General features: G+C 38.6%; 1 protein-coding gene and 1 long non-coding RNA gene across 5 annotated transcripts in view; one reads left to right on the top strand and one right to left on the bottom strand.

Annotated features, from left to right (window-relative positions):
* The window catches only part of LOC134534217 (long-chain-fatty-acid--CoA ligase 4), a 67,789-nt gene extending 48,410 nt beyond the window's left edge, over window positions 1–19,379 (top strand). For all 4 annotated transcript variants that reach the window (XM_063372483.1, XM_063372484.1, XM_063372485.1 and 1 more), the window contains 9 exons: window positions 3,476–3,691; window positions 5,025–5,202; window positions 7,623–7,874; window positions 8,323–8,520; window positions 9,815–9,951; window positions 10,615–10,927; window positions 14,001–14,264; window positions 14,472–14,747; window positions 18,381–19,379. In XM_063372483.1, coding sequence (XP_063228553.1) covers window positions 3,476–3,691; window positions 5,025–5,202; window positions 7,623–7,874; window positions 8,323–8,520; window positions 9,815–9,951; window positions 10,615–10,927; window positions 14,001–14,264; window positions 14,472–14,747; window positions 18,381–18,535 — 1,989 coding nt within the window. In that variant the 3' untranslated portion in view covers window positions 18,536–19,379. The remainder of the gene's footprint in view (window positions 1–3,475; window positions 3,692–5,024; window positions 5,203–7,622; window positions 7,875–8,322; window positions 8,521–9,814; window positions 9,952–10,614; window positions 10,928–14,000; window positions 14,265–14,471; window positions 14,748–18,380) is intronic.
* A 2,694-nt stretch (window positions 19,380–22,073) lies between these two features.
* On the bottom strand, window positions 22,074–24,618 carry LOC134534218 (uncharacterized). The gene is made up of 2 exons (XR_010075469.1): window positions 24,521–24,618; window positions 22,074–24,262 (listed from the first exon to the last, which is right to left on the bottom strand). It is a non-coding gene; the product is annotated as an uncharacterized LOC134534218 (long non-coding RNA).
* Window positions 24,619–24,945: the final 327 nt, after the last annotated feature.

Raw genomic sequence — 24,945 nt, 5'->3', positions numbered from 1 at the left:
GGCTTCTATGGCAAATGAAGAAATCATTTGGGATTTTTATATTAAATTAGAGGAATTACTGGACCGATTGGATATCAAAGAAGCACCTGATAGGCTATGGAACTGTGACGAAACAGGTCTTTCGTATGTCGTGAAAGCAAACAGTTGTAACAGCAGTGGGAAAGCGATATGTTTATAAGAGAGTTTATGCATACAGGGGAGAATCACATACACTTTTGGGATGTGTGTGCGCAAATGGGACATGGATTCCGCCTATGATTATTTTCAAAGGTGTCAGGTGGAACGATAGGTAACCTAAAGAGAGATTGTTTGCCTAATGCAATAGTGAAGTTCTCTCCAAAAGGGTGGATTAACAGTGATCTGTTCTTTGAATGGTTCCAGTTCTTTGTAGCCTCCATTCCTCCTGCTCGACCAGTCATCCTCTTCATGGATTCACACGCATCGCATATTAACCCTGAAGTTATTTCGTTTGCGAAAGAAAATCAGATTTTTTTATTTTCTTTCCCAGCCCATACAACTCATTTTTTGCAACCGTTAGATGTAGGAGTTTACAAATCCTTAAAATCACATTGGGTCAACGTCTTAACTCCTACATGAAGGAAAATCCAATGGAAAAACCAAATAGAACAAATTTTCATACGATTATGAATACTGCCTTTATTGGGAGCTTCTGCACTAAGAACATTACAAATTCTTTCAAGAAAATGGGAATTTATCCATTCAACAAGTGTGCTATTCCTAAGGAAGCTTTTGAACCCTCCAAACTAACAAACAAGCCTCTACCTCAAGAACAGCTGGAAAAGGATCAGATATTGGTAGCTGACAAGATCTTGGTCCTGCCATCAATGTCAAGAGACACACTCATTAACAAAGGAAAGAGAAAGCGAGACTCAAGTGCAAGATGCCTTACTCCAGTAGACCTGCCACTTCAACTTTAGATGCTGCCCTACTAACATCGAATCCTGTAATGTCATCATCGAAGGATATCTTATCAACCACAAAGGCTACCCCATCAACGTCCAAGGCTACCCCATCAACGTCCAAGGCTACCCCATCAACGTCCAAGGCTACCCCATCAACGTCCAAGGCTACCCCATCAACGTCCAAGGCTACCCCATCAACGTCCAAGGCTACCCCATCAACTTCCAAGGCTGACCCATCAACTTCCAAGATTGTCCCATCAACTTCCAAGGCTGTTCCATCAACTTCCAAGATTGTCCCATCAACTTCCAAGGCTGTCCCATCAACTTCCAAGGCTGTTCCATCAAATTCCAAGATTGTCCCATCAACTTCCAAGATTGTCCCATCAACTTCCAAGGCTGTCCCATCAACTTCCAAGATTGTCCCATCAACTTCCAAGATTGTCCCATCAACTTCCAAGATTGTCCCATCAACTTCCAAGATTGTCCCATCAACTTCCAAGATTGTCCCATCAACTTCCAAGATTGTCCCATCAACTTCCAAGATTGTCCCATCAACTTCCAAGATTGTCCCATCAACTTCCAAGATTGTCCCATCAACTTCCAAGATTGTCCCATCAACTTCCAAGGCTGTCCCATCAACTTCCAAGGCTGTCCCATCAACTTCCAAGGCTGTCCCATCAACTTCCAAGGCTGTCCCATCAACTTCCAAGGCTGTCCCATCAACTTCCAAGGCTGTCCCATCAACTTCCAAGGCTGTCCCATCAACTTCCAAGGCTGTCCCATCAACTTCCAAGGCTGTCCCATCAACTTCCAAGGCTGTCCCATCAACTTCCAAGGCTGTCCCATCAACTTCCAAGGCTGTCCCATCAACTTCCAAGGCTGTCCCATCAACTTCCAAGGCTGTCCCATCAACTTCCAAGGCTGTCCCATCAACTTCCAAGGCTGTCCCATCAACTTCCAAGGCTGTCCCATCAACTTCAAAAGCTTCGACACCAACATTAGAACCGTCCATATCTGGTCCAGAACTTCGCGAATGCAAGACAAAATCAAAGGAAGTCCAAATTCTTGATGAAGATTGGATCTGTGGTATGTGCGGGAACAGTTATTTCAGAGACGTTCAAATAAGAAATGGCGCTAAATGGCTACAATGCTGTTATTGCTTGATGCCTTATCACGAAGAGTGCCAACCTGCTGATTCTGGGGAACTAGTTTTCATGTATGATAATTGTGCTAATGCTGAAAGTGAGTTGAGCGATGTAAGCATCTAAATAAACTAGACTAAACCTAATTTTTCGAAGGTTATTTTAATTTTTTTTTATGATGAAATGAAGAAAAAAGCAATTAGAATGCATGTTAAAAGTTAAAATTATATTATTTGTTATTATAGTTGGTAATTGTTTGAAAATATTTGTATTGTTATTGTATCACGAAATTGCCTAACCCCTATCACAAAATTAGATACCCATATCACGAAATTACCTGTCAAACCATTTAAAATTTGAAATTAAATTTTGTGTTGAAAAGATGTATATAATGGTAAGTATATTACTTATAATGTTAGTATTACACAAATGTTAAACAATTTTGCCCAAATACGACAGTAATTGTTGAATAAAACAATATTTATTAGCGAAAAATTAATTTTATCACGAAATTACCTTACTTTACCCTATATTTACGAAAAGCATTTAAGAGTTCGCTGAGGCCCGAAAAGTACTTTTTAATTTTGGATTAAGTTTTAAAGGATATTTCTACAAGAGTTCAAATGGCTAAAACACATGTTTTCAGAGTAATATTTAGGCGTAAAACAACCAGCAGAGATTCTTGAAAGCACTTAAGGGACTTGCATTACACCTTTATATTCATTTATCGGCCATATAATGTTGCGGTCACCGCTAAAACTTCTTAGTTATCCTGTGACGACGAGAAGACTGTGCGCCAGTTCACAGCCTTGCGCTTAGAGGCGACACCGCGCTAGAAATACCAACGAGCGTCGCACTTAAAATCCCGCCTCACTAACACACATACACCCCTGACGAGGCGGGCCCCTTAAGTGTAATCTACAGTGAGATCTCATTTCTGTGTACACTACTGTTAACGTGATAGCGGCAGGGCCGGCGCGTCCATACAGGCGAACTAGGCAACCGCCTAGGGCGCCAAGTAGCTGGGGGCGGCGCAGCACGACACAACAGCTCATATAATATGTTTAACGATTATTGAAACTAGATTAAAATGGATTTTTGTAACAGTTTGGAATGTTTTTTTATTGATATAAGTAATTATTTAAAGTCCACGGTGACCTGTTTATGATTTGTAATAAGTGAAAAAGTAAAAAATAAAACAAGCCTGCTTACATTTGTTGACAAAATCTTAGGCTTACGTGATGTATTTTAGGGCAAGGAAAAATTTTTTTTTAAGTGTCCGAGCTGGTGGGGGGGGGGGAGGGGGGGTCGGCATTAAGGTTTTTCGCCTAGGGCGCCAATTTACCTTGCACCGGCCCTGGATAGCGGTAATATCCTGTGTGAAGTAATGGCGACGTGTGTTGGCTTCAGGCGAGGCAGGTGGAGTCGGACGACGGCTCGATCACGATCCGCAGCCTGCAGAGGCCCGGCAAGGTGCACGTGACGGTGGTGCGCGAGGGCGTGGACACCTTGCAGAGGTTCCTGCACTTCGTGGTCGGCATCTACGGCGACAAGAACTGCCTGGGCACGCGCCAGATCCTGTCGGAGGACGACGAGCTGCAGCCCAGCGGCCGGGTCTTCAAGAAGGTCGGTGGCAACAGCTCGTTCGCTCGTGCCCTGGGTCGGTGGTCGGCGAGACGAGCCGCAACATGTATTTCTTCTGCATCTACATGGAATTTTAAGAGACGTAAAATCAAATTTTATTCAGAAATTCAACGTAATAAAGGCTACTTAGAAAAAAAACCAAGTAAATGTGAAAAAATAAGGTAGTCATTAGTAGAGCTACTGATAAAACAAGAAAACAAATAATTTTAATTAATTATTAAAATATGAAAACACCTGGGTTAGTGTGATGGGTTGTGATTGAGCCTAATTTGATTTGAATTTCTTTTTACTGTGCTGTGGCAGCACAGTGATATGTTTTTGCTGTAAAATCATGTTAAAAGAGCAGCAGTCTGTCCACCCCTGCCCTGGGTATCTATTTGTCATGTAAATAGGATAATCCTATATCTAGTGACTTGTTGATATGCTAAACATGAACAATTGATATATTTTAAGCAACATTTTTTATACTTGTCAAGCTAAATTTTATTAAAATGTATTTAGGTTTTTAAAACAACTTTTCTTTACATTAAGAACTGTTTTCTTGGGTTGCCAACTCGATTGCATGTTTAAAAGGTTATGAAAACATTCTTTCATAGCTAATTTTCAGCAAAGTGTTAACTATAAAGGATTTTGTGTGCAAGCATTGTGCATGAAAAGATTTCTTGCCTTCACTTTTCACGTACACTACTACCTTTGCAGTGGCCAATAAAGCTGAGACCATAACTTGATGTATTGTGGCCTCACGGATCATGGATGCATTCACTGAGAATGGACAATATTTTCAGTTACATTATATATTTTTTAACTCTACAATTTGTGACATGTCATTCTTACAATGTCTCATACACTTTTAATTAAAATGCATGGGTTACATAAGCATTATCTTGTGAACTTTCACAATTTAGAAAATACTGAGCTGTTAGAAACTCATCTGCACTCTTAAAACCGAAGCTTTGAATAGATACTTGGTTTTCTGTTTGAAAATTTAACTAGATATAAAATGCCTATACTTTTGCATTTTTATTTAAGTGGTTGGGTGTAATCCTTAGTCAGCTTAGGAGAAAATAAATAGTTAAAAGCTCTACATTGTAACTTTGTGTAGTTAGTAACCCATGGAAGAGAGTTGATTTCTACCTTTAAGTGTGAATAAATAAATATCCTTGTTTCATGAAATTCATTCTTTTGTGGTGCTCAAAACCTAATAACGGTAGTACTAAATGTGTTTGGATTCTGGTTTTCAAATTTGGATGAAATTAAAATTTGGTTAGCAAGACGGTGACTGCAGCGTATGCTAAGAAATGTTATTCTCTTGCAGTACACGATGGGGGATTACAAGTGGAAGTCGTTCCGAATGCTGGACGAAGAGGCTGCGAGTTTCGGCCGTGGTCTCCGGATACTGGGCCAGGAGCCGCTGATGAACGTTGCTATATTCGCGGAGACGCGTGCCGAGTGGATGGTTGCTGCCCACGGTTGCTTCAAGCAAAACATTCCTCGTACGTTGACAGCTGGCGTTAACTTGGTCGCCCAGGGTCCTGTTGGAACTGAACCTTGATTAACATTAATGCTTAAGCGACAAATCAAATAAGAATTTTTTTTTTTTTTCACTGGTTTTGCAATGGTTTTCCCACTAAATATTTTTTGACATTTTGTGCTCTTATAAATTACCGAGATCTGTTAGAGCATATTTTATTTAAAATAATACTATGAAAAAATGGGGTTGTCTGTAGTTGGTTTACGGATGATAATTTTATGTGATAACATCATAAGTAGAGACATGCAAAATTCGCGGATTCATTTCGCGATAGGCTAGCATCAAAACAACTATACCTTCGTACCGCTTCTGCGATTGGCCCACATTTTATCCGGGGAACTGAGCCAATGGGAAACACTAAACCAAGAAAGTGCAGAATTACGGACAGCCTAGTTGAGACGTCTCACGCGTCAGTAGCCAATGAACAGGTGTCATTTCCGTGAGTATTTAAAGGACTGTGGTCTATCCTAGAGGTCAATGAATCGGTGAATTTTTCAGGTCTCTAATCATAAGAAAACATGGATGAAAAATTGCATACTTTTTAATTTTCTAATATTTACAGTTTTTTGAAAATTTAAATTGAATGATTTGCTTAAATATATCACAATTAGTTAAAGAAATAAACTGAAATCAAATCAATGTCAATAAATTATTTGTCCAATTTCGTTATTTCAAATTAACAAGTGTTTTAAATTGCTTTTAAAAAGCCCGCCTTAACCTGTTTGATATTATGGAAAATTTTCTCGCACGCTCGGCTCAAGCGGAACGTGACAGTCATGTTTTTTCGTGCTTGCAGCCGGCGTTCATAGATTAATAAGACGTTATCATGTCAAAATGTTCCTTTAACTGAAACTGTATTTAACTAAGCAGAACCTTTAGAGCTTCCTATTTTTTTTTAACAAATTTTCCTTCAGTAAAATTTAAACTCATACTTTCTTTAGAAGATGATTAACTCTATGGAGTCCTGCTCTCGCAAATTTTTATTATTGTGTGGAACTAGTATTTAATGTTTTACATGTTTGGCTGAATAAGGCAACCCTGTTTTTGTTAATCTTATAGTTTAAATGTCTCATTCCTAGATTTAGGAAGATTTAAAAGAAATACTACTACCTATTGTAGCCGTTACCATGGTGCGAATTTAAGAAATTTTTTGGATAGTGTTTAGTTTCATGGTCCATTGACCCCCAAAACCATCAACTCAAACGTTTATATATATTTATGTGGGGTGTGTATAGTCACAATTTTGTGGAAACTATAACTGTCATTTTTTCACATTTCCAAACTGATAATAAAATCTAGTAGTAGAAAATCTTGGTTGTTAATGGGCAATATTCGACCAAGGTGGTAACAATGGGGAAGGTTTTTTGAAGAACTGAAAAAGCACTGTAACACATTTGTAAAAAATTCATCTGTTTGAATGTATTATTTCATGGAAGTAATACCAAAATCTTTTGTCTGAATACATTTTTGATATGACCGACCATAACTCCAGGGGGTTGAAATAAACCAAGGGTTGGAGGACAAAAAAGAAAATTATAATTCTTCGTAGGCACATCAAATTGGTACAAATTTTGTATTAATCTTATAATTTTTAATTAAAACTTGAATGAAAAAAATTTTTAGGGTAGAATTGAAACATTCATAATTTTTGTACCATGTACAGTATTGAATTCATTCTTATTTTTGTTTAGGTCAAAATTCAATAATTACTTTATATGAAATTTGGTCTAAGCTATTCAATGCTGGATACATGAGTTCAAAATATTTAAAATTTTCGCTGCATGGAAAATGGGCAAATATTTCATAATCATTTTGTAATATTGGGAAAACTAAATATGTCATGTATATTATGTTCTTAAAATGTTACAAATATTTATAGAAGTTTCCAAAATCTTTTCATATTAAACAGGTGTCTCAATCTACCTGTAGGCTCTGCTGAAAGGAATTTTGTTATTTTCCAACTAAAATTTTCTTAAGTATTACCACAAGAGAATTGTTATTATTTGTTGCATGAATTTTGGTATGAGATACTTTCTCAAAGTATGTGGCACTGAGCCAATAATTTTTAAACAGTAAAATTTTTTTAGAATTTTGTGCCAGGTTTTGTTTTTGATACTTTGTAAAGTGAAATGCATAATTTTGGCAAACTCATTGCTTTAGATTGGTTTTAGGCTACCTGACAAGTTCATTAATTAGACTGTAATAAAATTACTTATTATATAGTTAGATTTCCAAAATAACAAATTTGAGCATCCTGTGATGCTTTAGTATTAGGTTTTCTTTTCTGCTAATGCAGGAAAATGTATTAGTTGCAGTGGATGTGCTGATGTGGTTGCAGTTTGTGATTATGTAGCATTTCTTTTGGAACCTGCCTGTTTTTAGTGGTGACACTTTATGCTACGCTTGGCGAAGAAGCAATAGCCCACGGTCTCAATGAAACAGAAGCCTCGATTGTCATAACCACCCATAATTTGCTCCCTAATTTCAAGAAAATATTGCCCCTGGCTCCCAAAGTCAAAATTTTGATCTACATGGAAGACCAGCTGAAGGAAACGGACACGTCTGGCTTCAAGGAAGGCGTGCACATCGTATCATTTTCGCAAGTGATCAAGGATGGCCGACCTGCGCCTATAGGTAAGGAGAATGTGAATGTGCATTATTATAAGCTGTTATGAAACTGTTTGGTGATATTTCTAGCATTGCTGTACTAAAACTTTTACTGGGTATAAGGTTTTAAACTTTAAACATTAGTGTTATTAGCAAAAACCAAGAATATTATAAAACTTGCACGTTTTCAAAGGCAGAAAATTAAATTTTAACTATGAATATGTGCATCTTTAGAGATATTGGGTACCATAAATATACCCCCAATGGAATGTCCCTTAATTTTGTCATAATTTAACATATTTTTAGTTAAAGAAATTATGTAATTAAACATTTAGTCAACTCTTTAGTGTTAATAATGCAAATAAATATTATTAAAAATTTAGATAATTTAATTTCCTAGGTGCAAGGTCTTGGTAAACGCGTTTCGACAAAGAAAATTAAAGCAATTTTACAAGACTGAAACTTACATTTGCAGCGGAGGTGGCCCCGAAGGCTGAAGACACTGCTATCATCATGTACACCAGCGGTTCAACCGGGACTCCCAAAGGGGTCATTCTCACCCACAAGAACATGATAACCACCATGAAGGCTTTCTCAGATGCTGTCGATATCTTTGACGACGATGTCTTCATGGGATTCCTGCCTTTGGCACATGTGTTCGAACTGCTCACTGGTATGCCAGCTGCAAGAAACTTTTGTTAGCATGAAGTAGTTTATAAAGTGTATCTACAGGTCTGGAAAGTCACAGGTCTCTTCAAGTTATGAAATAAGTGCTAAAAGCCACAACCAGCAGTTTGCAAACTTTTGTTTTGTGATGCTCCACTTAATTTTGTTCAACTTTAAATATATAAACCACTTGAATCACACAGTACTGAGATTTTTTTTTAATTTTTAGTAATTGATTATTTATACATGCAGTTAAAGAATGAGTCGGATGTAAACAAACTTGCACATGTCTGATATTTTTACACATGCACACATGTACACAAAAGTTATTGATTTAGCTTTTTAAATTTTAAATGGTTTTCAAATTTTTGCAGTTTAGAAATTGTTCTGCTGTATTAAAGCTAGTATTAATTATTTTATAGTTTAGTATATGGCATAAGCTCCATCATTGTTTTGAAACAAGATTTAATTTCTAACGTGGAAATAATGTTCCTATAATTTATAGATTTATTTTGTATCTTTTAGTTTTGCTTATTTTATTGAAAGCTCCTGAAAAACTTCTGAAAATGGTTCACTAGGTATGTCTACACCCTGCCAAGCTGGTGTTTCCTGACACAGACCTCTGTCAAAAGGAAAATTAAAACTTTTTTGTCTGAATATGCTAGTAATTTCTGTAGTTTTATGTAGCAAAATGGGTGTAATTATTCTATAGAATTATTTTGTAATAGAAATCATTTGTAGGATTGTTTAGATTTTATAAATAAATTTTGCAAAATACATATTTCCCAGGATAAAGTGCTTTATCTTAATTGGTTGCAAGTTTAAGAGCTTTCGAAGCTTGTGAAATTGCATTACGCCACTCTTAACACGCTCGCCCCACCTTCCTTCCAGTGCAGTGCTTTGCTCGCATAAAAATCTTTCCTGTGCCCTGCGCCTAAATCCTTTTTGCAACTTGGCGGCATCCTGGCCTGCTGACTTTCAGCCTTCTGCGGACACTTAAAGTTTTTCTCCCCTCCCTCTTGACTATTATTAAATGATTTTATGTTCCTAGTTGCATGTAAATTGTAGCCTTTCACATTAGGCTCAAAACATTAGTCATGCGAATGGCTATCTGTGAGGACCTCCACTCATTCATTTATGTATTAAAGCAATGTTGGCAAGCCATCTAGTGACCATTTTTCAAGCATCAGAGCATTTGCAGTACCATGGAAAACCTATCAACGCCATTTATGTAAAGTATTTTTGCAAATTAATACTTTTAAAAATGTGAATTAAAATTTAATTTAATGCTCACTTTACAGAATGTGTGTGCTTGGTGTACGGTGTGAGTATTGGCTACTCGACACCCCTCACGATGATGGACACATCTTCCAAGATAAAGAAAGGATCCAGCGGCGATGCTACTGTCCTCAAACCAACTCTACTCACCTCTGTTCCTGTGAGTTGCTCACCTTTCTCGATCATTTTCATGCTATCTTGGGTTTTTCTTTAACTCTTCCTCTGTACTGTTAATCAAATACCATTGTATGAATACCATTTAAAATCTTTTGGTATGAAAAATTATTTGTACAGAAATCAGAAATCTATTTTGAATCTTGTGGCTTGTGTTGGTGATTTTCTAAAAACTGGCTGGATGTGTGTGTGTTTGCGAGGAGAAGTGTACAGAAATGGACAAAAAATTTTACGATGGACTTTTCAGTCTAGGCTAAAGATTGTGATGCTAATTTAAGGAGGTAGTATCGTAAATTATTTTGCTTTCAGAATTATTTGTTGAATTGTTAATAAGTTCGTAATGTATTGTTAGTGTTATAAATTTGATAATTTTTAAAAAACTAAAGGCCAACTTTTGTCAGTACTAAGCATGAAATAAAAGCATGTAATTACTTAGAAATTTAGGCTCAAAACAGGGAAAATTCATAAAAAAAAAATAATTGTTTATATTTTAGTCCAATGCTAAACCTAGTTTTAAACTTACTCTGCCATGAGAACTCTTTCTAAAGGTTTGCTTGTCTCTTGAAATGTTACGATCCAGCCATGTGAAATAAAATTACAAACTGTAGTTGCGGGAAATGAATATGCGTGAATGACTGCCGTGTCGCAGCTGATCCTGGACCGCATCAGGAAGGGCGTGAACGACAAGGTGTCGAAGAGCAGCGGGCTGCAGCGAGAGCTGTTCAGGTTCGCGTACGAGTACCGCCGCGCCTGGGCGAGGCGCGGCTTCAACACGCCCCTCGTCAACAAGCTGGTGTTCGGCAAGACGCGGCAGCTCCTGGGGGGCCGCATCCGGCTGGTGCTGTGCGGCGGGGCCCCGCTCGCCCAGGACACCCACGAGTTCATCAAGGTGTGCCTGTGCGTGGACCTCACGCCGGGCTACGGCCTCACCGAGACCTGCTCCGCCGCCACCGTGCTGGACCGTGAGTCTCCATTCTTTACAGATTCAAACACATTAATAGACCTGTAAAAATTCACGATTTCAAATCCCTGAAGGATAGACTCCACGATCCTCTACGCACTCGTGCAAATTACATCTGCCGATTGGTTACCGACTCGTAACACCCGTTGACTGGAATGATCGCGATTCGCTAATTCTTCTGTTAAAGATTTTTCATTGGCCCAGAGTCCATTAGATAAACTGTGGCCCAATCACTGAAGCAAAATGTCAATAGTGTTTGAACTCTATCCTATCGCGAAATGAATCCGCAAATTTTACAGGTCTTTACACATTGATAATCTTATAATCAAATACAGAAAATCCTGAAATTTCCAGAAAAATAACTGGATCTTGGTCTTAAATTTCTTATCTAACTTAAATTTGAGTACATATGTGAAGACAACATGTCCAAATTGTAGCTTAATTTATACAACTTAAACAGGCTGAATGTAGCAATGTTTTGCACGAATATATCAGACCCTGCAGTAAAGCTGAGGCCACACAGAAAGCTATGCTATGTTTGTGATGTTCTCTGTGCCAGGTGGCCAGACAGGATAGTCTAGTTCGCGACGTATGAGAAATTTGCCGTGGTATATGAGTGATGAGTCGAACTACGGTAATATTCTGCTGGCTCTCACAGTATGTAAATGTAAAAAGAAATGGGTTCATGAATTAAATATATGAAATAAGAATTTGAATTTCATTTGAAGCAGTTGCTAGTGAGAATGAAACCAAATTTATGGATTATTTCAGGTTAATTTACTTTTGATAGCATCTAATTGGAATAAAATCCCACGCATATCCTGCCTTCTATATTCTTCCATCTATTGATATTTTTGTAATCTTTCAATTAACTTTTCCATAAACTTTCCTATTTAAAGCAGAATACTGAGACATTAAACTTCATAAAAAGCAATCAAGAGAAGTAGAGATTGATTCTATGCAAAAACAGATGAATTTGTTAAATCTGCGCATGCCTGAAGTCGACATTAGAGAAAAATGGCCGAACAAACCTGGTGATGTCATGAACATGGTGAACAGTTTTGTGTGGCCACGGACACCTGAGATGCAGCTGACTATACAGTAGAACCCTGATTTAACGAAGTGCTATGGTTACCGAAAATGTTTACTCTAAATCGATGTTTCGTTAAATCCGATTTACAGATTTTCAATGACCCCCCGCACTCATAATCGCGTCCCTACGTTTCCATATCGTAGACAGGGTCGACGCTGATATCTTGTGCTGCCGTGCTATCTCAGACTTTGTCAACTTTGCATCTTCAACGTATTTTAATCTCGCTCGTACGGCCCCCGGTTCGTACGTACACCTCGGTCGTACATACAGATTTTCAGAAACCGTGAAAAATGAGGCATAAAATAAAAGTTTAAAAATATGTAAAGTGTAAGAAATACGTTAAAGTGTATTAAAATACAGTCGCAACCTGCAGCGTTTATAACAAATACGAGCTACATACACATTGCGTCACAGTAAAAAATTAAAAATTAAAAAATTGGCCGCAAATTGATGGAAAATTTCCGTTAATAGGGCGCCGTACGCGGAGAAAGGTCATTGTACTCGGTCAGCTGCTATTACGGCGCGGCGTAGCCGCCGGCTGACTCTCTTTGTTCGCTGAGCTGCGCAGCACTTATAAAAAACGTATTCCAAAAACTAAACACCGCGCACAAAGCTCTTACTGAGAATAATAAAGCTGTAGCAAACCGTATGTATTCGGTACTGAGTAACGGGTGCGCCATCTAGTAACGAGTAACGAAACGTTACACACGGCTGCATCTCGTTACTCGCATTTATTGTATGTTTTACGCATGCGCGCGCATATTTGATGAATTTGCGTTACAAAGAACGACGTTTGTTTATTAAGTAAAGTATAATTTGGAAATTCGTCGTCAAAGTTTTTTACTGTTTATTAAAAGTATTGTGTGTGTAGACAAAGTTTGAGATTGGAACAGAAACAACGTAAGAAAGTATTGTTTACAAATTAGAAATATGTTTTTATTATTGCATATTTTCACGTTTTTTTTGTTCTTATCTTAAAAGACAGTATAAAAAAGCCGCTCTAATGAGATTTAATTGTTTCTTGGTTAACAAAAACTTTTAATTATCAAATATTGTTCATTGTTTATATTCTATTTATTATTATTTACGCGATGTCATACTGTACGCGTACGCAATACGACTCGATTCGTTGCTGCAACATAACATAGCATGTTATGCGGTATCAGAAGTAACGAGTAATGTAACGTGATACGATAGTAACGAGTACTAATTGTTATAGTAACGAATACATACGGGGACGCTTTTTTTCGTTACTTTTACACCTCTAGAGAATAATGATAATAGCGTATTGGTGTGACGTGGTCACAAGTTGAAAAAACCTGGAGGATGGGAAAGGGAATATTTGGAAACGTGTGATTATTGGCTAGCACTGTTACTATGCGGGCGTGTTTGGAAGATAATGTGGTGAGTCAAGCCAGGCATATGGATGGGGGAGGGGGATGCGGACAAAGAAACCCTTCATGACGTCATGTGTCGCGGACAGTCTATCTATCCAGGCGCGCGCAATGGCACGCGCCTACGCAATTCAGTTACAGCGCCCGCAGTTTTTAAGCAATTTGAACAATTTTTTCGTATTTGGACAGATGATGCAAAGGCACATATTAATATATAGTACCTCCATTCTTTTACTGACACCACAAAGTGTAATTTTTAATAAGATTCCATTACTATTTACTTTCATTTTTTGGAAATCTATATTATTATTTTAATAAATTGGTGTTTTTTGATGGTTCCTGAAAACCTTTATGTTAAATCGCTGTTTTCGTTAAATCCGTGTTCGCAAAATCGGGGTTCTACTGTATTTTACTCGCGTAGAGAACATAGCAAGCATAGTTCCCTGTGTGGCCTTAGCTGAAGACAGTGTTTTTAGTCTTTTCAGACAGTTTTCCTTAGTATGCAAGGTTACAATTTTAACTGAAGTAAGTATGCAGGAACTAGGCATGCTAGTGACTCGTACAGATGACTATGCCACGTGTCCTAGGGTACGACATGTCGACGGGGCGCGTCGGCAACCCCACAACGGTGACGGACGTCAGGCTGGTGGACTGGGCGGAGGGCAACTACACGGTGAAGGACAAGCCCTACCCCCGGGGGGAGGTCATCATCGGAGGGGAGCACGTGTCCCCCGGCTACTACAAGCTGCCGGACAGGGCCAACGAGGACTTCGTCCGGGCCGAAGGCCGCCATTGGTTCAAGAGCGGCGACATCGCGGAACTGCACCCAGACGGAGTCCTCACAATCATCGGTAAGTGATTCTCGCTGTTTTGAAGCACGGTGAAAGTACTGTTGGTGCATAGATCCGTCTAATCTTCGGAGGTCTGGTGAAGGGTTGCAGTGAAACAGCTAGCCATCAGCTTATTTGTGTTTTTAATTTCGGTACAGTTTTTCCTATTTTGACGTTGGTGTTCCCTCGGGAACTGTGATCCAGACAAGGGGGTAATTTGACCCGCAGACCGCAAGAAGGACCTGGTGAAGCTGCAGCTCGGGGAGTACGTGTCGCTGGGCAAGGTGGAGATGGAGCTGAAGACCTCGCCGCTGGTGGAGAACGTGTGCGTGTACGGGGACTCCAGCAAGGAGTACACCGTGGCGCTGGTGGTGCCGAGCGCGGGACCGCTGGCGGAGCTGGCCGCGGCGGAGGGCATCCCCACGCTGTCCTTCGAGCAGCTGTGCGAGCGGCCCGACGTGGAGCGAGCAGTGCTGCGCGAGCTGCAGGACCACGCTCGCCGCAGTGAGTGGCGCTCTTTGTCCCAGTGCTCTGGGGGGGTCAGGCAGAAGGTTAGGGCTTTTCCGGGGGGTCCGGGGGTCCTCCCCCGGGAAAATTTTGAAAAAGACTTGTTCATATTGCTGATTTAGGCTATCTAAAAATACTGGCCGTAACTTCATAAAAGTAAATATTTTTTATTTTATTTTATGAATTATATATTAAAATATTTTTAGCCCCAGGGGGGGGGAGGAGGTCCGGTCCCACTCGTTCCTCCCCCCCTCCCCAGGCACGCCCCTGGTCAAAACACCTCCCAATCCATTCATGAAACCTTTGTAAGGGGGCAGCAGGGTGAGAGTGCTTAGTCGAACCAGTTGGCCTCTGCTGCGAGAGGGTTGCAGTGTACAGTCTTTGAATGTTGCGTCTGAAGAATTAAAGCTTTTTCCTTCAACTAATCTATGCAATTGAACTTAAAAATTTAAAAGAATATTACTAATAAAAACTTGTCACTATGATCTTGAGCTGGGAACCGATCCCTTCTGAACGACAAAACCAAGTACAGTAAAACCCCTTATTTGCACTTTTCAAGGAACCCCAAGGAAAAAGTGTAAATTGCGGGAAAGTGTAAATTGTGGGAAAGCACTTTTATTGGCAGTTAATGCTAAATTTTAGCTTAAAAAAATGTATCAGCATTTACTGGTGCTACAAGACAAACAATAGTTGTTTACAACACATTTAGGGCACTGCAAAAATATAATTTTCTTAAATATAAAAAACAATGCAACATAAAGCCTACATTAAATTTTCTCTAGTACAGTTTTATAGGTACATACTAGTATAAATTCCAACACTTTTTAAAGAAATCTGAAATTTTTGTTTGACTTTTCTTTTGTTCAGTTTGTATGGTCTGAATTTCTTTTTCCAAGGAATGAAGTGCATCAACTGCATTTTCACTGTTTGGTGCACTGAGAATATAATTCCTTAGTCTGTAGGGCTTGAAGTGCATCGATCGTCGTCGGTATGGGAGTTTCCACTTCCGAATCATCATCTTCACTACTTTCTTGTTTTTCTGCCAGATGACTATCAACAATGTCCTCCACAGTCTGGACTTCACAAGTTACAACATTATCATCCAGTTGTACATAGTCAGTGAAGTCTCCATTTTGTGAAAGTTGCAGATATTCTTCTTTCACTTTATCTGCTCCAGGCAAGTTTTCACTGGATCCAGCACTCTGTCCACTGTCAACAAAGAAACCAGCTTTCTGGAAACAGTTGGTTATAGTTTCTGGTGTAACTTCCTTCCATGCTCTTGCTGCGAAATGTAGTGCAGTTAGTAGATTTATTTTCATTTGTGTTGGGTCCTTGCCATTGTCCAGCATGGCAACTGCTCTGGATACAATGCATTTGCGGTAATAGCACTTGAAAGAGTTGATGATGCCCAGATCTAGGGGCTGGAGTGTGCTTGTGCAATTCGCAGGGAAATACACAATCTTCACATTCCTCAGCTCTATGTTTATTTTGTGGGCAGGGCACTGATCAATGAATAGCAAGACATTTCGGTTACGCAGCGCCATTTTTCTGTCAAAAGCTTGGATCTGTTGCTGAAAAAGAGACCCTGTCATCCAGGATTTATTGTTTGCTTCATACAAAGTTGGCAAAGTTTTAATGTTTTTAAAACAACGTGGTTTTTTTGATTTGCCGATTACAAACAACGGAAATTTTTCAGAACCATCAGCATTTGTAAGTAAGAGAATGGTAATGCGATTTTTGCTCAGCTTGCCACCATGGCATTTTTCCCCTTTAAAGCATAATGTTTTATTAGGCAATACACAGTAAAACAAACCTGTCTCATCAGCATTGAAAACATCTTTAGCTGAGTATCCCTCCAACTGTTCCTTGAGCGACGTGTTTTTCCAAACATCAGCAGTTTCCTCGTCCACACTCTTGCTTTCACCACACACAACCTTATAAACAACATTATGGCGCTGGCGAAATCTGTCTATCCATCCATTAGAAGCTGAAAAATCAATTCCAAGCCTCAAAGCAATGACTTTTGCTTTCTCGCGTAGTACGTTGCCATTGATTGGAAGATTTGAAGAGCGAGCACAAATGAACCACTCATACAACAAACTTTCAAGTTCTTTAAATGTAGTCTTTCACGTACTTGCGCTTCTTCGCACTAGGCCCGCATTGGGCAGCATTTGCTTCAATAGAACACCTATTTTTAATTATTGTGTTTAAAGTACTAACAGGAATATTCAGTTCCTTGGCCAAAACCACTCGGGTACCCACATGCTTGTCAAACTTCTCAATAATTTTAATTTTATCTTCAATAGATAAAGTATTTCGTGGAACTTTATACCTATCCATCTTCAATCAAAATCTTGCCATAAATAATATTGTGAACGATAAAAAAACACGTGCTAACCAAAACGGACGTTGACTAATGTAAACAATGAAAGCCATCATAGATATGTACTGTACATAATGCAGCACTACTAAATATACGTACTGTGTATGAGCGCTTTCCGGTAGTATCGATAGCTCAGCGCTTCGGACTATGCTCTGCTACGAGAGTGCTCTATGACACCATAAATAAAACCGTTTGTGGTTCTGCTACGAAAGTTCTCTATGGCAGCAAAGATTAAAATGTTAGTAGAGGAGAGGCACCATAGAACTTGTCGATACATCAAAACGAAAGGTTACAGACAATAGGCGAACTACTTCAAACTTTTCACATCTATGACTAACGTGACGAGTATTTACATTTTTACCGTGTTTTGAAACGTACATTCCGGGTTTTTTGGTTACGTAGCGGTGTAATTTCAGGGAAAATGCAACACGAAAGTTAATGTACAATAAAACGGACCTACATAAAATGACGTTATTTGCGGGAAAACGTAAATAACTAGAACGTAAATACGAGGTTTTACTGTATCTATTCCTTTAACTATGTATACTCATAAAAGTTCAGGAGGGCAGGGTCTTGAAACTTTACAAATTAGTTTAAAAAGAAATTGGAATTTATTTGTCGATACACCACGTTAATACAATAGTAGCTTGCGTGCTGCATTTATTAAAAAAGTTTGTTGCAACTCGCGCCTTACGCTGTGAAAGCAACATAAACTAAAATAAACTTAAAATTTGCCAGAATCCAGTGGTAATTTGCTGTGTAAATGTTTCAATATTGCGAATGGTACATCATAAACAAAAAAGTGGCTAGTTTGAGTTAGTGTAAATATATATAATTTTGTCACTGTTCTGCCAATAAGTTTTTCTTTATGTAAGCATTTATCATAACTATTGCTGTTGCTTTCTATTGTGTTATAATCTTAAGAACCTAAGTGGTGAGGACATTTTAAGTTAATTTGTTTCTACTCTTGAGTTGGCAGGAGAGTATAGATCTAGTGAACCTTCTTGGGTGAGGACATTAGTTTAAATGTAAAAACTACCATTTCTTAAAACTGTGGGAAATGTAAATTTGGTATATATTTGGTTATGTGCTGTAATGTGAGCCTAACCTGGCCGAATGCCATAATTTGTGGAATTCAAAAGGTTTAAGTCCATGAAAGTAAACGGTTCGGCTTTGGTGAAATTGAGGAACTGAAATGCGCTGGAATGTTGGTTGTTGGTCCTCGACCCAGACTCGTTGCGTTGCAGGCAAGCTGGAGAAGTTTGAGATCCCGGAGGCCATCAAGTTGTGCTCGGAGGTGTGGTCTCCGGACATGGGGCTGGTCACCGCGGCCTTCAAGCTGAGGCGCAAGATGATCCAGGACAGGTACCAGCACGAGATCAACCGCATGTACGCCTCGTGATCCCCGCGACAGGTGACTCGTGCTCCCGAGACTGTGGGAACCTCTGGGGGGGAAAGGTAACAGTTGGAAGTGGCTGTGGTTCGAAGGACATTGCTAGGTGTTTGCGTTTAAAACTTAATCTTTGTTTCCCCCTTTGATGTGTCTTGTGAAATGTTTAAGTTATGAGCTGTCCCTGGATGTCCCAATTTTGTGTTTTCTTGAATGATGGCGTGTAATCATTGTGGATTGTTGAACCAGTGTTGCCTATGGACATAGTTTAAAAATGATTTATGGTTTTGCGATACTTGTTTCCCCGACATCTCATGCTGTGCACGAGGTGTTGGTGCTAATTCGTGAGGAAATCTTTGATTATTTTCACCCTTGCATCACAATTATTTAATGCTAGATAGTGTGAAACCTATTTTTGTACACATTTTTGTGTAATATTTCAGTTTTGAAGTGTTTAAAATATCACATTAAAGATTGTAATAGTTAAGAACTATGACTTGTACATATGTAATTTTGTACAGATGTAAGAATAATTTTGGAACGTGTGTGGGCCCTTTTTGTACTAGAGTTGAAGGTTGTGTTTTGTCAGTGTTAATGCATATTTACATCTGCAGTTAAACTGAAATGTAGTGTTTAGCAGTTCTTGTTGCTTGTACAAAATGAGATGTGCAATAGTGATGGAAGTTTGTTGGACTGTAGTTGATCCTGCTCAAGAAAAATGCATGGTGGTTTAGGTATGCTTTTTTGCTTATGTTGAAAATCCATGCGGGAATTATTTACTGTTTCTGTTGTGAAAAAAAATCAAGAATACAAATGTTGAAATCAAATTTTTCACATAAAATTTAAGCTATAATTATTGCAGTGGTTTTATTTTTGTATAAATTCCTCTGTAATCCTGTTTGCAATTGGCAGTGTCCTGATTCTCTACAAATAGTTTCCTCAAACTTGTGCAGATATGCCACATTCAGTCCCTAATAAAATGAGACCAGATTTTTAGCTGTATTTCAGTATTTGTAATCCAGATGTGGGTGGGTGTTACTTTCGGTTTACAACACTCCTTGGTACTGACAATGAGTATTTATCATAGAAATCTTTGGGTTATATCGTCACAACGGCAGGTAAGTTTTCTCCCTTGAAACTGACTGAAATGAGTTGATGCTTCCTAGGCACTATTCTTAAATGGTCTTTTACTGTAACTCATCCTACTTTCAACCCCTGCTTTGGCTCAATTAGCCTCAATTCATGTTTTTCAACCTAATGTTCCTTTCGATAAACCGGTTTTTTTTTACCAGAATGCTCAGTTCGCTCATGAATCTTTTGTTTCGGTTAGGTATCAGTTTTTAGCCCCTCAACTTCCGCATCTTTTGTTTTCAATGCAAAGTCAAAATATAATTTATAGTTAACAATTGGTCACCATGACATGAAATTAAACTGCCAAATTTTGTTAAGTCACATCCTAAAATGATACCGTTTGATTGGGGCTTCCACAAGACCAACAGCATGAAAATAAAAATACTGTCCTAACTTGAAACATAACTTGGCCTTGTGGGTTAAATTTTGAATTTTCCCTGATACGCCTGCAAAGCCCCTAGGTTCCAACTTCCAATAATCTCTAGGTAACCTTTGGTCCTCTATGAGGGATACAGCGGCTCCAGTGTTAATAAATGCCGTGATTTCAGTTCAGAAAAGCTGTCTTGACTTCAGATGCCATCACAAGTAAACAGACATGTTTGGGAAGGATGAGTTGTCACCCCGTATGCAACTCAAACCACTCAGTTTTCTTGTTTTGGTACGTTAAAACTCCCCAGAAAATAACCAGCTTGTTAATGTTTTAGACTAAGAGGCCTACCATTAGGACCCCGGGGTTTTCAGTTGACTTAGTATTGGAACTGCCTGTGTGCCGGGTGATGGCACAGTGTGATGTTGTCTCACCCACAGTCTTTGTATTAGATACACTACTAATTACACCACTGGTATTTAAAAGCAGTTTGTGCCAGTGGCATGTCAGTCACACTAATAATATTTACACAAATATTTACACCGAGCCCTGTATGTGCCCTGCACTTAGGCCTGCTCTCCGCGATTACGTTCCTACAAATATTCCTAGGGTAAACTTGCGTGTTTGTACACCTGTGGTGCGGTGACTGTATAACTGGAGATGACTAGAAGGAAGCTGCGGTGTGAATGCTTACGTGGAGCCAACTCTGGGGCCAGCTGCGAGGCACTATTCGTGAGAAGCTCAGTTGGGACACATCTGTTGTTGCCGCAGAGCAGCAGACTACTGCCTGGTCTTGGCCTGTGCCGTGCTCAAGGCTAAGATTCCCTCGTGCAATGGGGCGAGTTCGGAAAATGAGCTGGGCTATGCTCTTTGACATATTATGCTGTAAACCATATGTCGGCAAGCTTTACATAAAAATGCTTTATATAATTGAAATACTTTTTAACAAAGATCCAATAAAATATATATTTATAGTTTAGTATCAGCCGTTCATGGATACGTAGCACACTAATTGCAATCGCATGGATGGCTACCAACTTCAAGGCTGTTTGTCACACATGCAATAATGTCCTCCAGTGCGATCACTTAGCACATGGTTCAATGACCACTCACTACCCACGGTGTTTAATAAGGGGCGGTGATGGTGAACAGCGACCTTAGCGACTGGGAGAGCCCAACGTATGTCTTTGCTATAAAAGAACTCTAACTACACGATTTTTATTTACTGAGAATAGACTTGGAGGCATTTTTTAAATCTGAATATTACCTAAACCATTAACCAAATATTTGAATTTATAATAATTTCTTGCGGGCTATTGCAGTGGTTGTTTATAAAAGCATATTCAGAAAAACTGACAATCCAGATGGAAACTGTAGTTTGTGTATTTTTTTTTAAAGGTTTACAGCAGAGGACGTATTCAATGTTGGTGAGACCAATGCTTGAATATGCAGCGGCAATCTGGGACCCATACACAGGGATAGAAATTAAGGAATTGGAAAGGGTGCAAAATAGTGGCTAGATGGATGATGGGTATGTAGAGGAGATGGGAAGTGAAGTGTGAGACTCATTGGCTATCGGAGATTATGGAGGAGCTGGGGTGGGACATACTACACATAAGGAAAGTCGAGAGATTGGAGAAGTTTTTTTGGGGGACATGTGGTGAGGGTAGTTGGAGGATGCTGGGAGACATGTGAACAAAGGAGTAATATAGTGGGAGGAGGGATCATGGGTGCTAGGTTCAGAGAGATCGGTGAAGAATGGAAAGAGGGAAGCAAGTACCTATTCTGGAGAGGATGGGGAGGGAGTGGAATAGGATTAAGGGAAAGGTACTGGATGTGAGAAGAGGAAACGACTTTTAAGTTGCTTCAGAAATTGGATTCTAAAGCGGGCGAGGAAATTGTTGCGACTGGGCGGAAGCACAATTGCAAATGTAACAATCAGTCTTTTTCAGGACTTGGGTGTATAATGTGGTACTGTAAAATGGGGTGAATAGGGACAATTTTTTTAGTTTTTGTTAAATTTCTAAATCACTGAAGAATGTTATGATTATATTTTTATTTAATAGTTCTTTTTATTAGCTTTATATAGCATTATAAATTATTGTCTTTTCTGTTAATGTTTTACATAAATTAATTTTTTTTTGCATGTCCCTATTCACCCTAGAGGTGGGGTTAATAGGGACACCTGAGGTTTTTCAATAGGTTTCCCTTTTTAATCATAGTATGGTTAATAGGGACATATGCTTGGCTTTTTAAATTCATGTAAAACGTTTTTATAAAGGTTAAATCACTTCCATTAGTAGTTTTATTCTAAATTTGTCTATATAATAATTTCAAAAAGGCATCTTAAAAATGAATTTTAAAAATTGCACAAAAAACAAGTTCATACTTATAAGCTCCATGATGCTGTTATGCAGTCTTGGAAGATAGTCTACATCCAGAATACGTATAATGTTACCTACATTAAGAAACACACTGTATTTACCGGTAGGCCCTACCACAAAAAATATGTGGAAACACTAGGTTTGCTGGTTTACTGGAAGGTATGCCTACCCCTCCTAATTTCAGGTGGGTTTAACACTTGCAAAATCTGTTTTTTTGCTGAACTCATATTCATCTGCGACATTGGGGAATGTGTAAATTGAAGCCATCTTGTTAGATTGCCTTAGAAATGATCAAACAAACTTGTCTGCTCCCTCTTCATCTGGACACACTTGCAAAACCTTCCCAATAAAAACCTTTTCAACACTATTTTCATACTGAAATTTTACCCTCACCCAGTCCCCTTCTTTGATTTGAACAACTTCCTCATTTTCTTTATTATTGTCATCATCAAATTTCACATCACAATCCTCTGATTCAAAGTCAGCAAGAGAAACACTCTGACCTGGTGGAACTCTCGGATGCTTTTTTCTTGCTTCTGATTGCTTCAGGTTCTTCATTACCATAGCGCATCTCCTTTAAAAACTGTGAGAGGTTGTCGTTCACTGTTTTTTCATTCTCCTGTCCTTCGTTTGGTTGATCAGCAGGAAATGCAGGAAGTCCTTCAAGGACCCGTTCTCTTTTCAATAGGATCAAGCCCGCTTTTTCAAAACTTGAAGATATGTCCTTGCTAAGTTGGTCATTTACATTAATTTTTTCCAATGTCTGTTTTAAAAGACAAGGAAAATACTGTTTGTCAAATGACTTGCTGTTGTTCTTGGTTTTGAGCTTCCATTTTTCCAAAACCAACCTCCAGTGTATCTTTAGCGACCTGAAGACAGCAACATCTAGTGGCTGTGTTAGATGAGTTGAGTTGGGTGGTACAAAACAAATGAGATGTTATTTTCAACACATATCTTGACTACAGCTGGTGACAAATGTGAGCTCAAGTTATCCCCAATTAGGACCTTTCTTCCATGGAATCTTCTGTAATATGGGACAACATTCTTTTGTATCCAATTGAGGAAGCAATGGCCATCTATCCAGCCAGACTTGCTCCTACTGTACTGTGCCCCTTCCAGACGCCCTTGTATCCAGAGGTCATATTTATGTAAATAGATTTGTAAATTATATAGGGGGGAAGAATCTTTCCTGATGCAGTTGCAGCAAACAGTACTGACACCCCAGATTTACTCTCATTTAAAACTCTCACTGGATATTTGCATCCCCTCCTGAAGATAAGCTTTCGGCGACCTTGATCATCTGACAAGCATGTTTTGTCATAATTTATTATGAGATGAGCTGGAATGTCTTTCAGTGTAATTGTGACTTGGTCAAAATAATCATTTATAACCCCAGGGCTCACACTTGCTCGGCTTCTTTTGATATTTTGGCACATTCTTTGTGAGAGTATCTATTTGTTCCTTTTCAAAAAGCTCGGAGCTCAATCGTGACCTGGAAGGTTGTCTCTAAATTTTGGAATATTCTTCCCCTCTCGATCCAGATGAAACATTAGAAAGCAACAGGTATCAAAAGAACTTAGTGGATACCCCCAATCTGAACATTTTACAATTGCTTCGACAATATCTTTTTCCATACCTGAAGGTAAGGCTGTCTGGCCACCTTTTGTTCGAATCTGTAGATTTGGCTTTGCACAGTACCGTTGAAGGGCAGACTTTGATAAACCATGAGCCTTAGCAGCTGCCCTTACTGACATGCCTTCCTGTACTGGCAAAACTGCACGTGTCACTCGGTGCATGTTTGCTTGAAGTGGGTTCACTCTTGTAGCCCGACCCATTGTTGCAGGTTAATTTTCTAACCTAGAATAACCGTACAAAAAGAAATAAAAATTGTACAATTAAGCAATTAACTGTTTCTAAATTTTTTTTACTACTACCTACAAGCTTATTTAACCTTATAAAACTAAACACATTCCATTCCAACTTCGAAGTGTTATAATTTAACACTGTCCCCATTCACCCCTCTGTAAGTACAAAAAATGCAAGTTTTCCTAAACATTGCTATAAAAATTAATAATATGTCACAAAATTAAGGTGTAAATATTTAAATATACTTACGAAACATCAATAAAACTATAATGTATTCATCAAAAATATTTGCTAAACCACTTGCTCAAATTAACAAACAGTTGTCAAGTTATACAAATGGCTACTATATAAACAACAGCTGAATCTCATGTTGCCAACCTAAACATAAATAATTATCTAACAGTTTTGTCTACATAGTTGGAAAGACTTAAAGATTCACAGAAATTAAAAAAAAAAAAATGTGATATATTTAAATTAAAAATTACAGCTGTACATCAAATGTTTTAGAAATTGTTTGTCCCTTTTCACCCCTTAGACCCTATTCACCCCATTTTACGGTAATTACTTCCTTTAATTCCTAAGAATTAATTAATATAAAATAATTTGGGGTGCAGAGTCTTTTTAATGTTCCTTTTATTAAATATTTCATTAAATCTGACTTTTTAAAAGTGTAT

Source organism: Bacillus rossius, chromosome 7, assembly GCF_032445375.1.
Source record: "Bacillus rossius redtenbacheri isolate Brsri chromosome 7, Brsri_v3, whole genome shotgun sequence".
In the NCBI taxonomy this organism is placed as follows: domain Eukaryota; kingdom Metazoa; phylum Arthropoda; class Insecta; order Phasmatodea; family Bacillidae; genus Bacillus; species Bacillus rossius.
The sequence above is the reverse complement of the archived record's forward strand: the minus strand, read 5'-3'. Positions and strand labels throughout refer to the sequence as shown.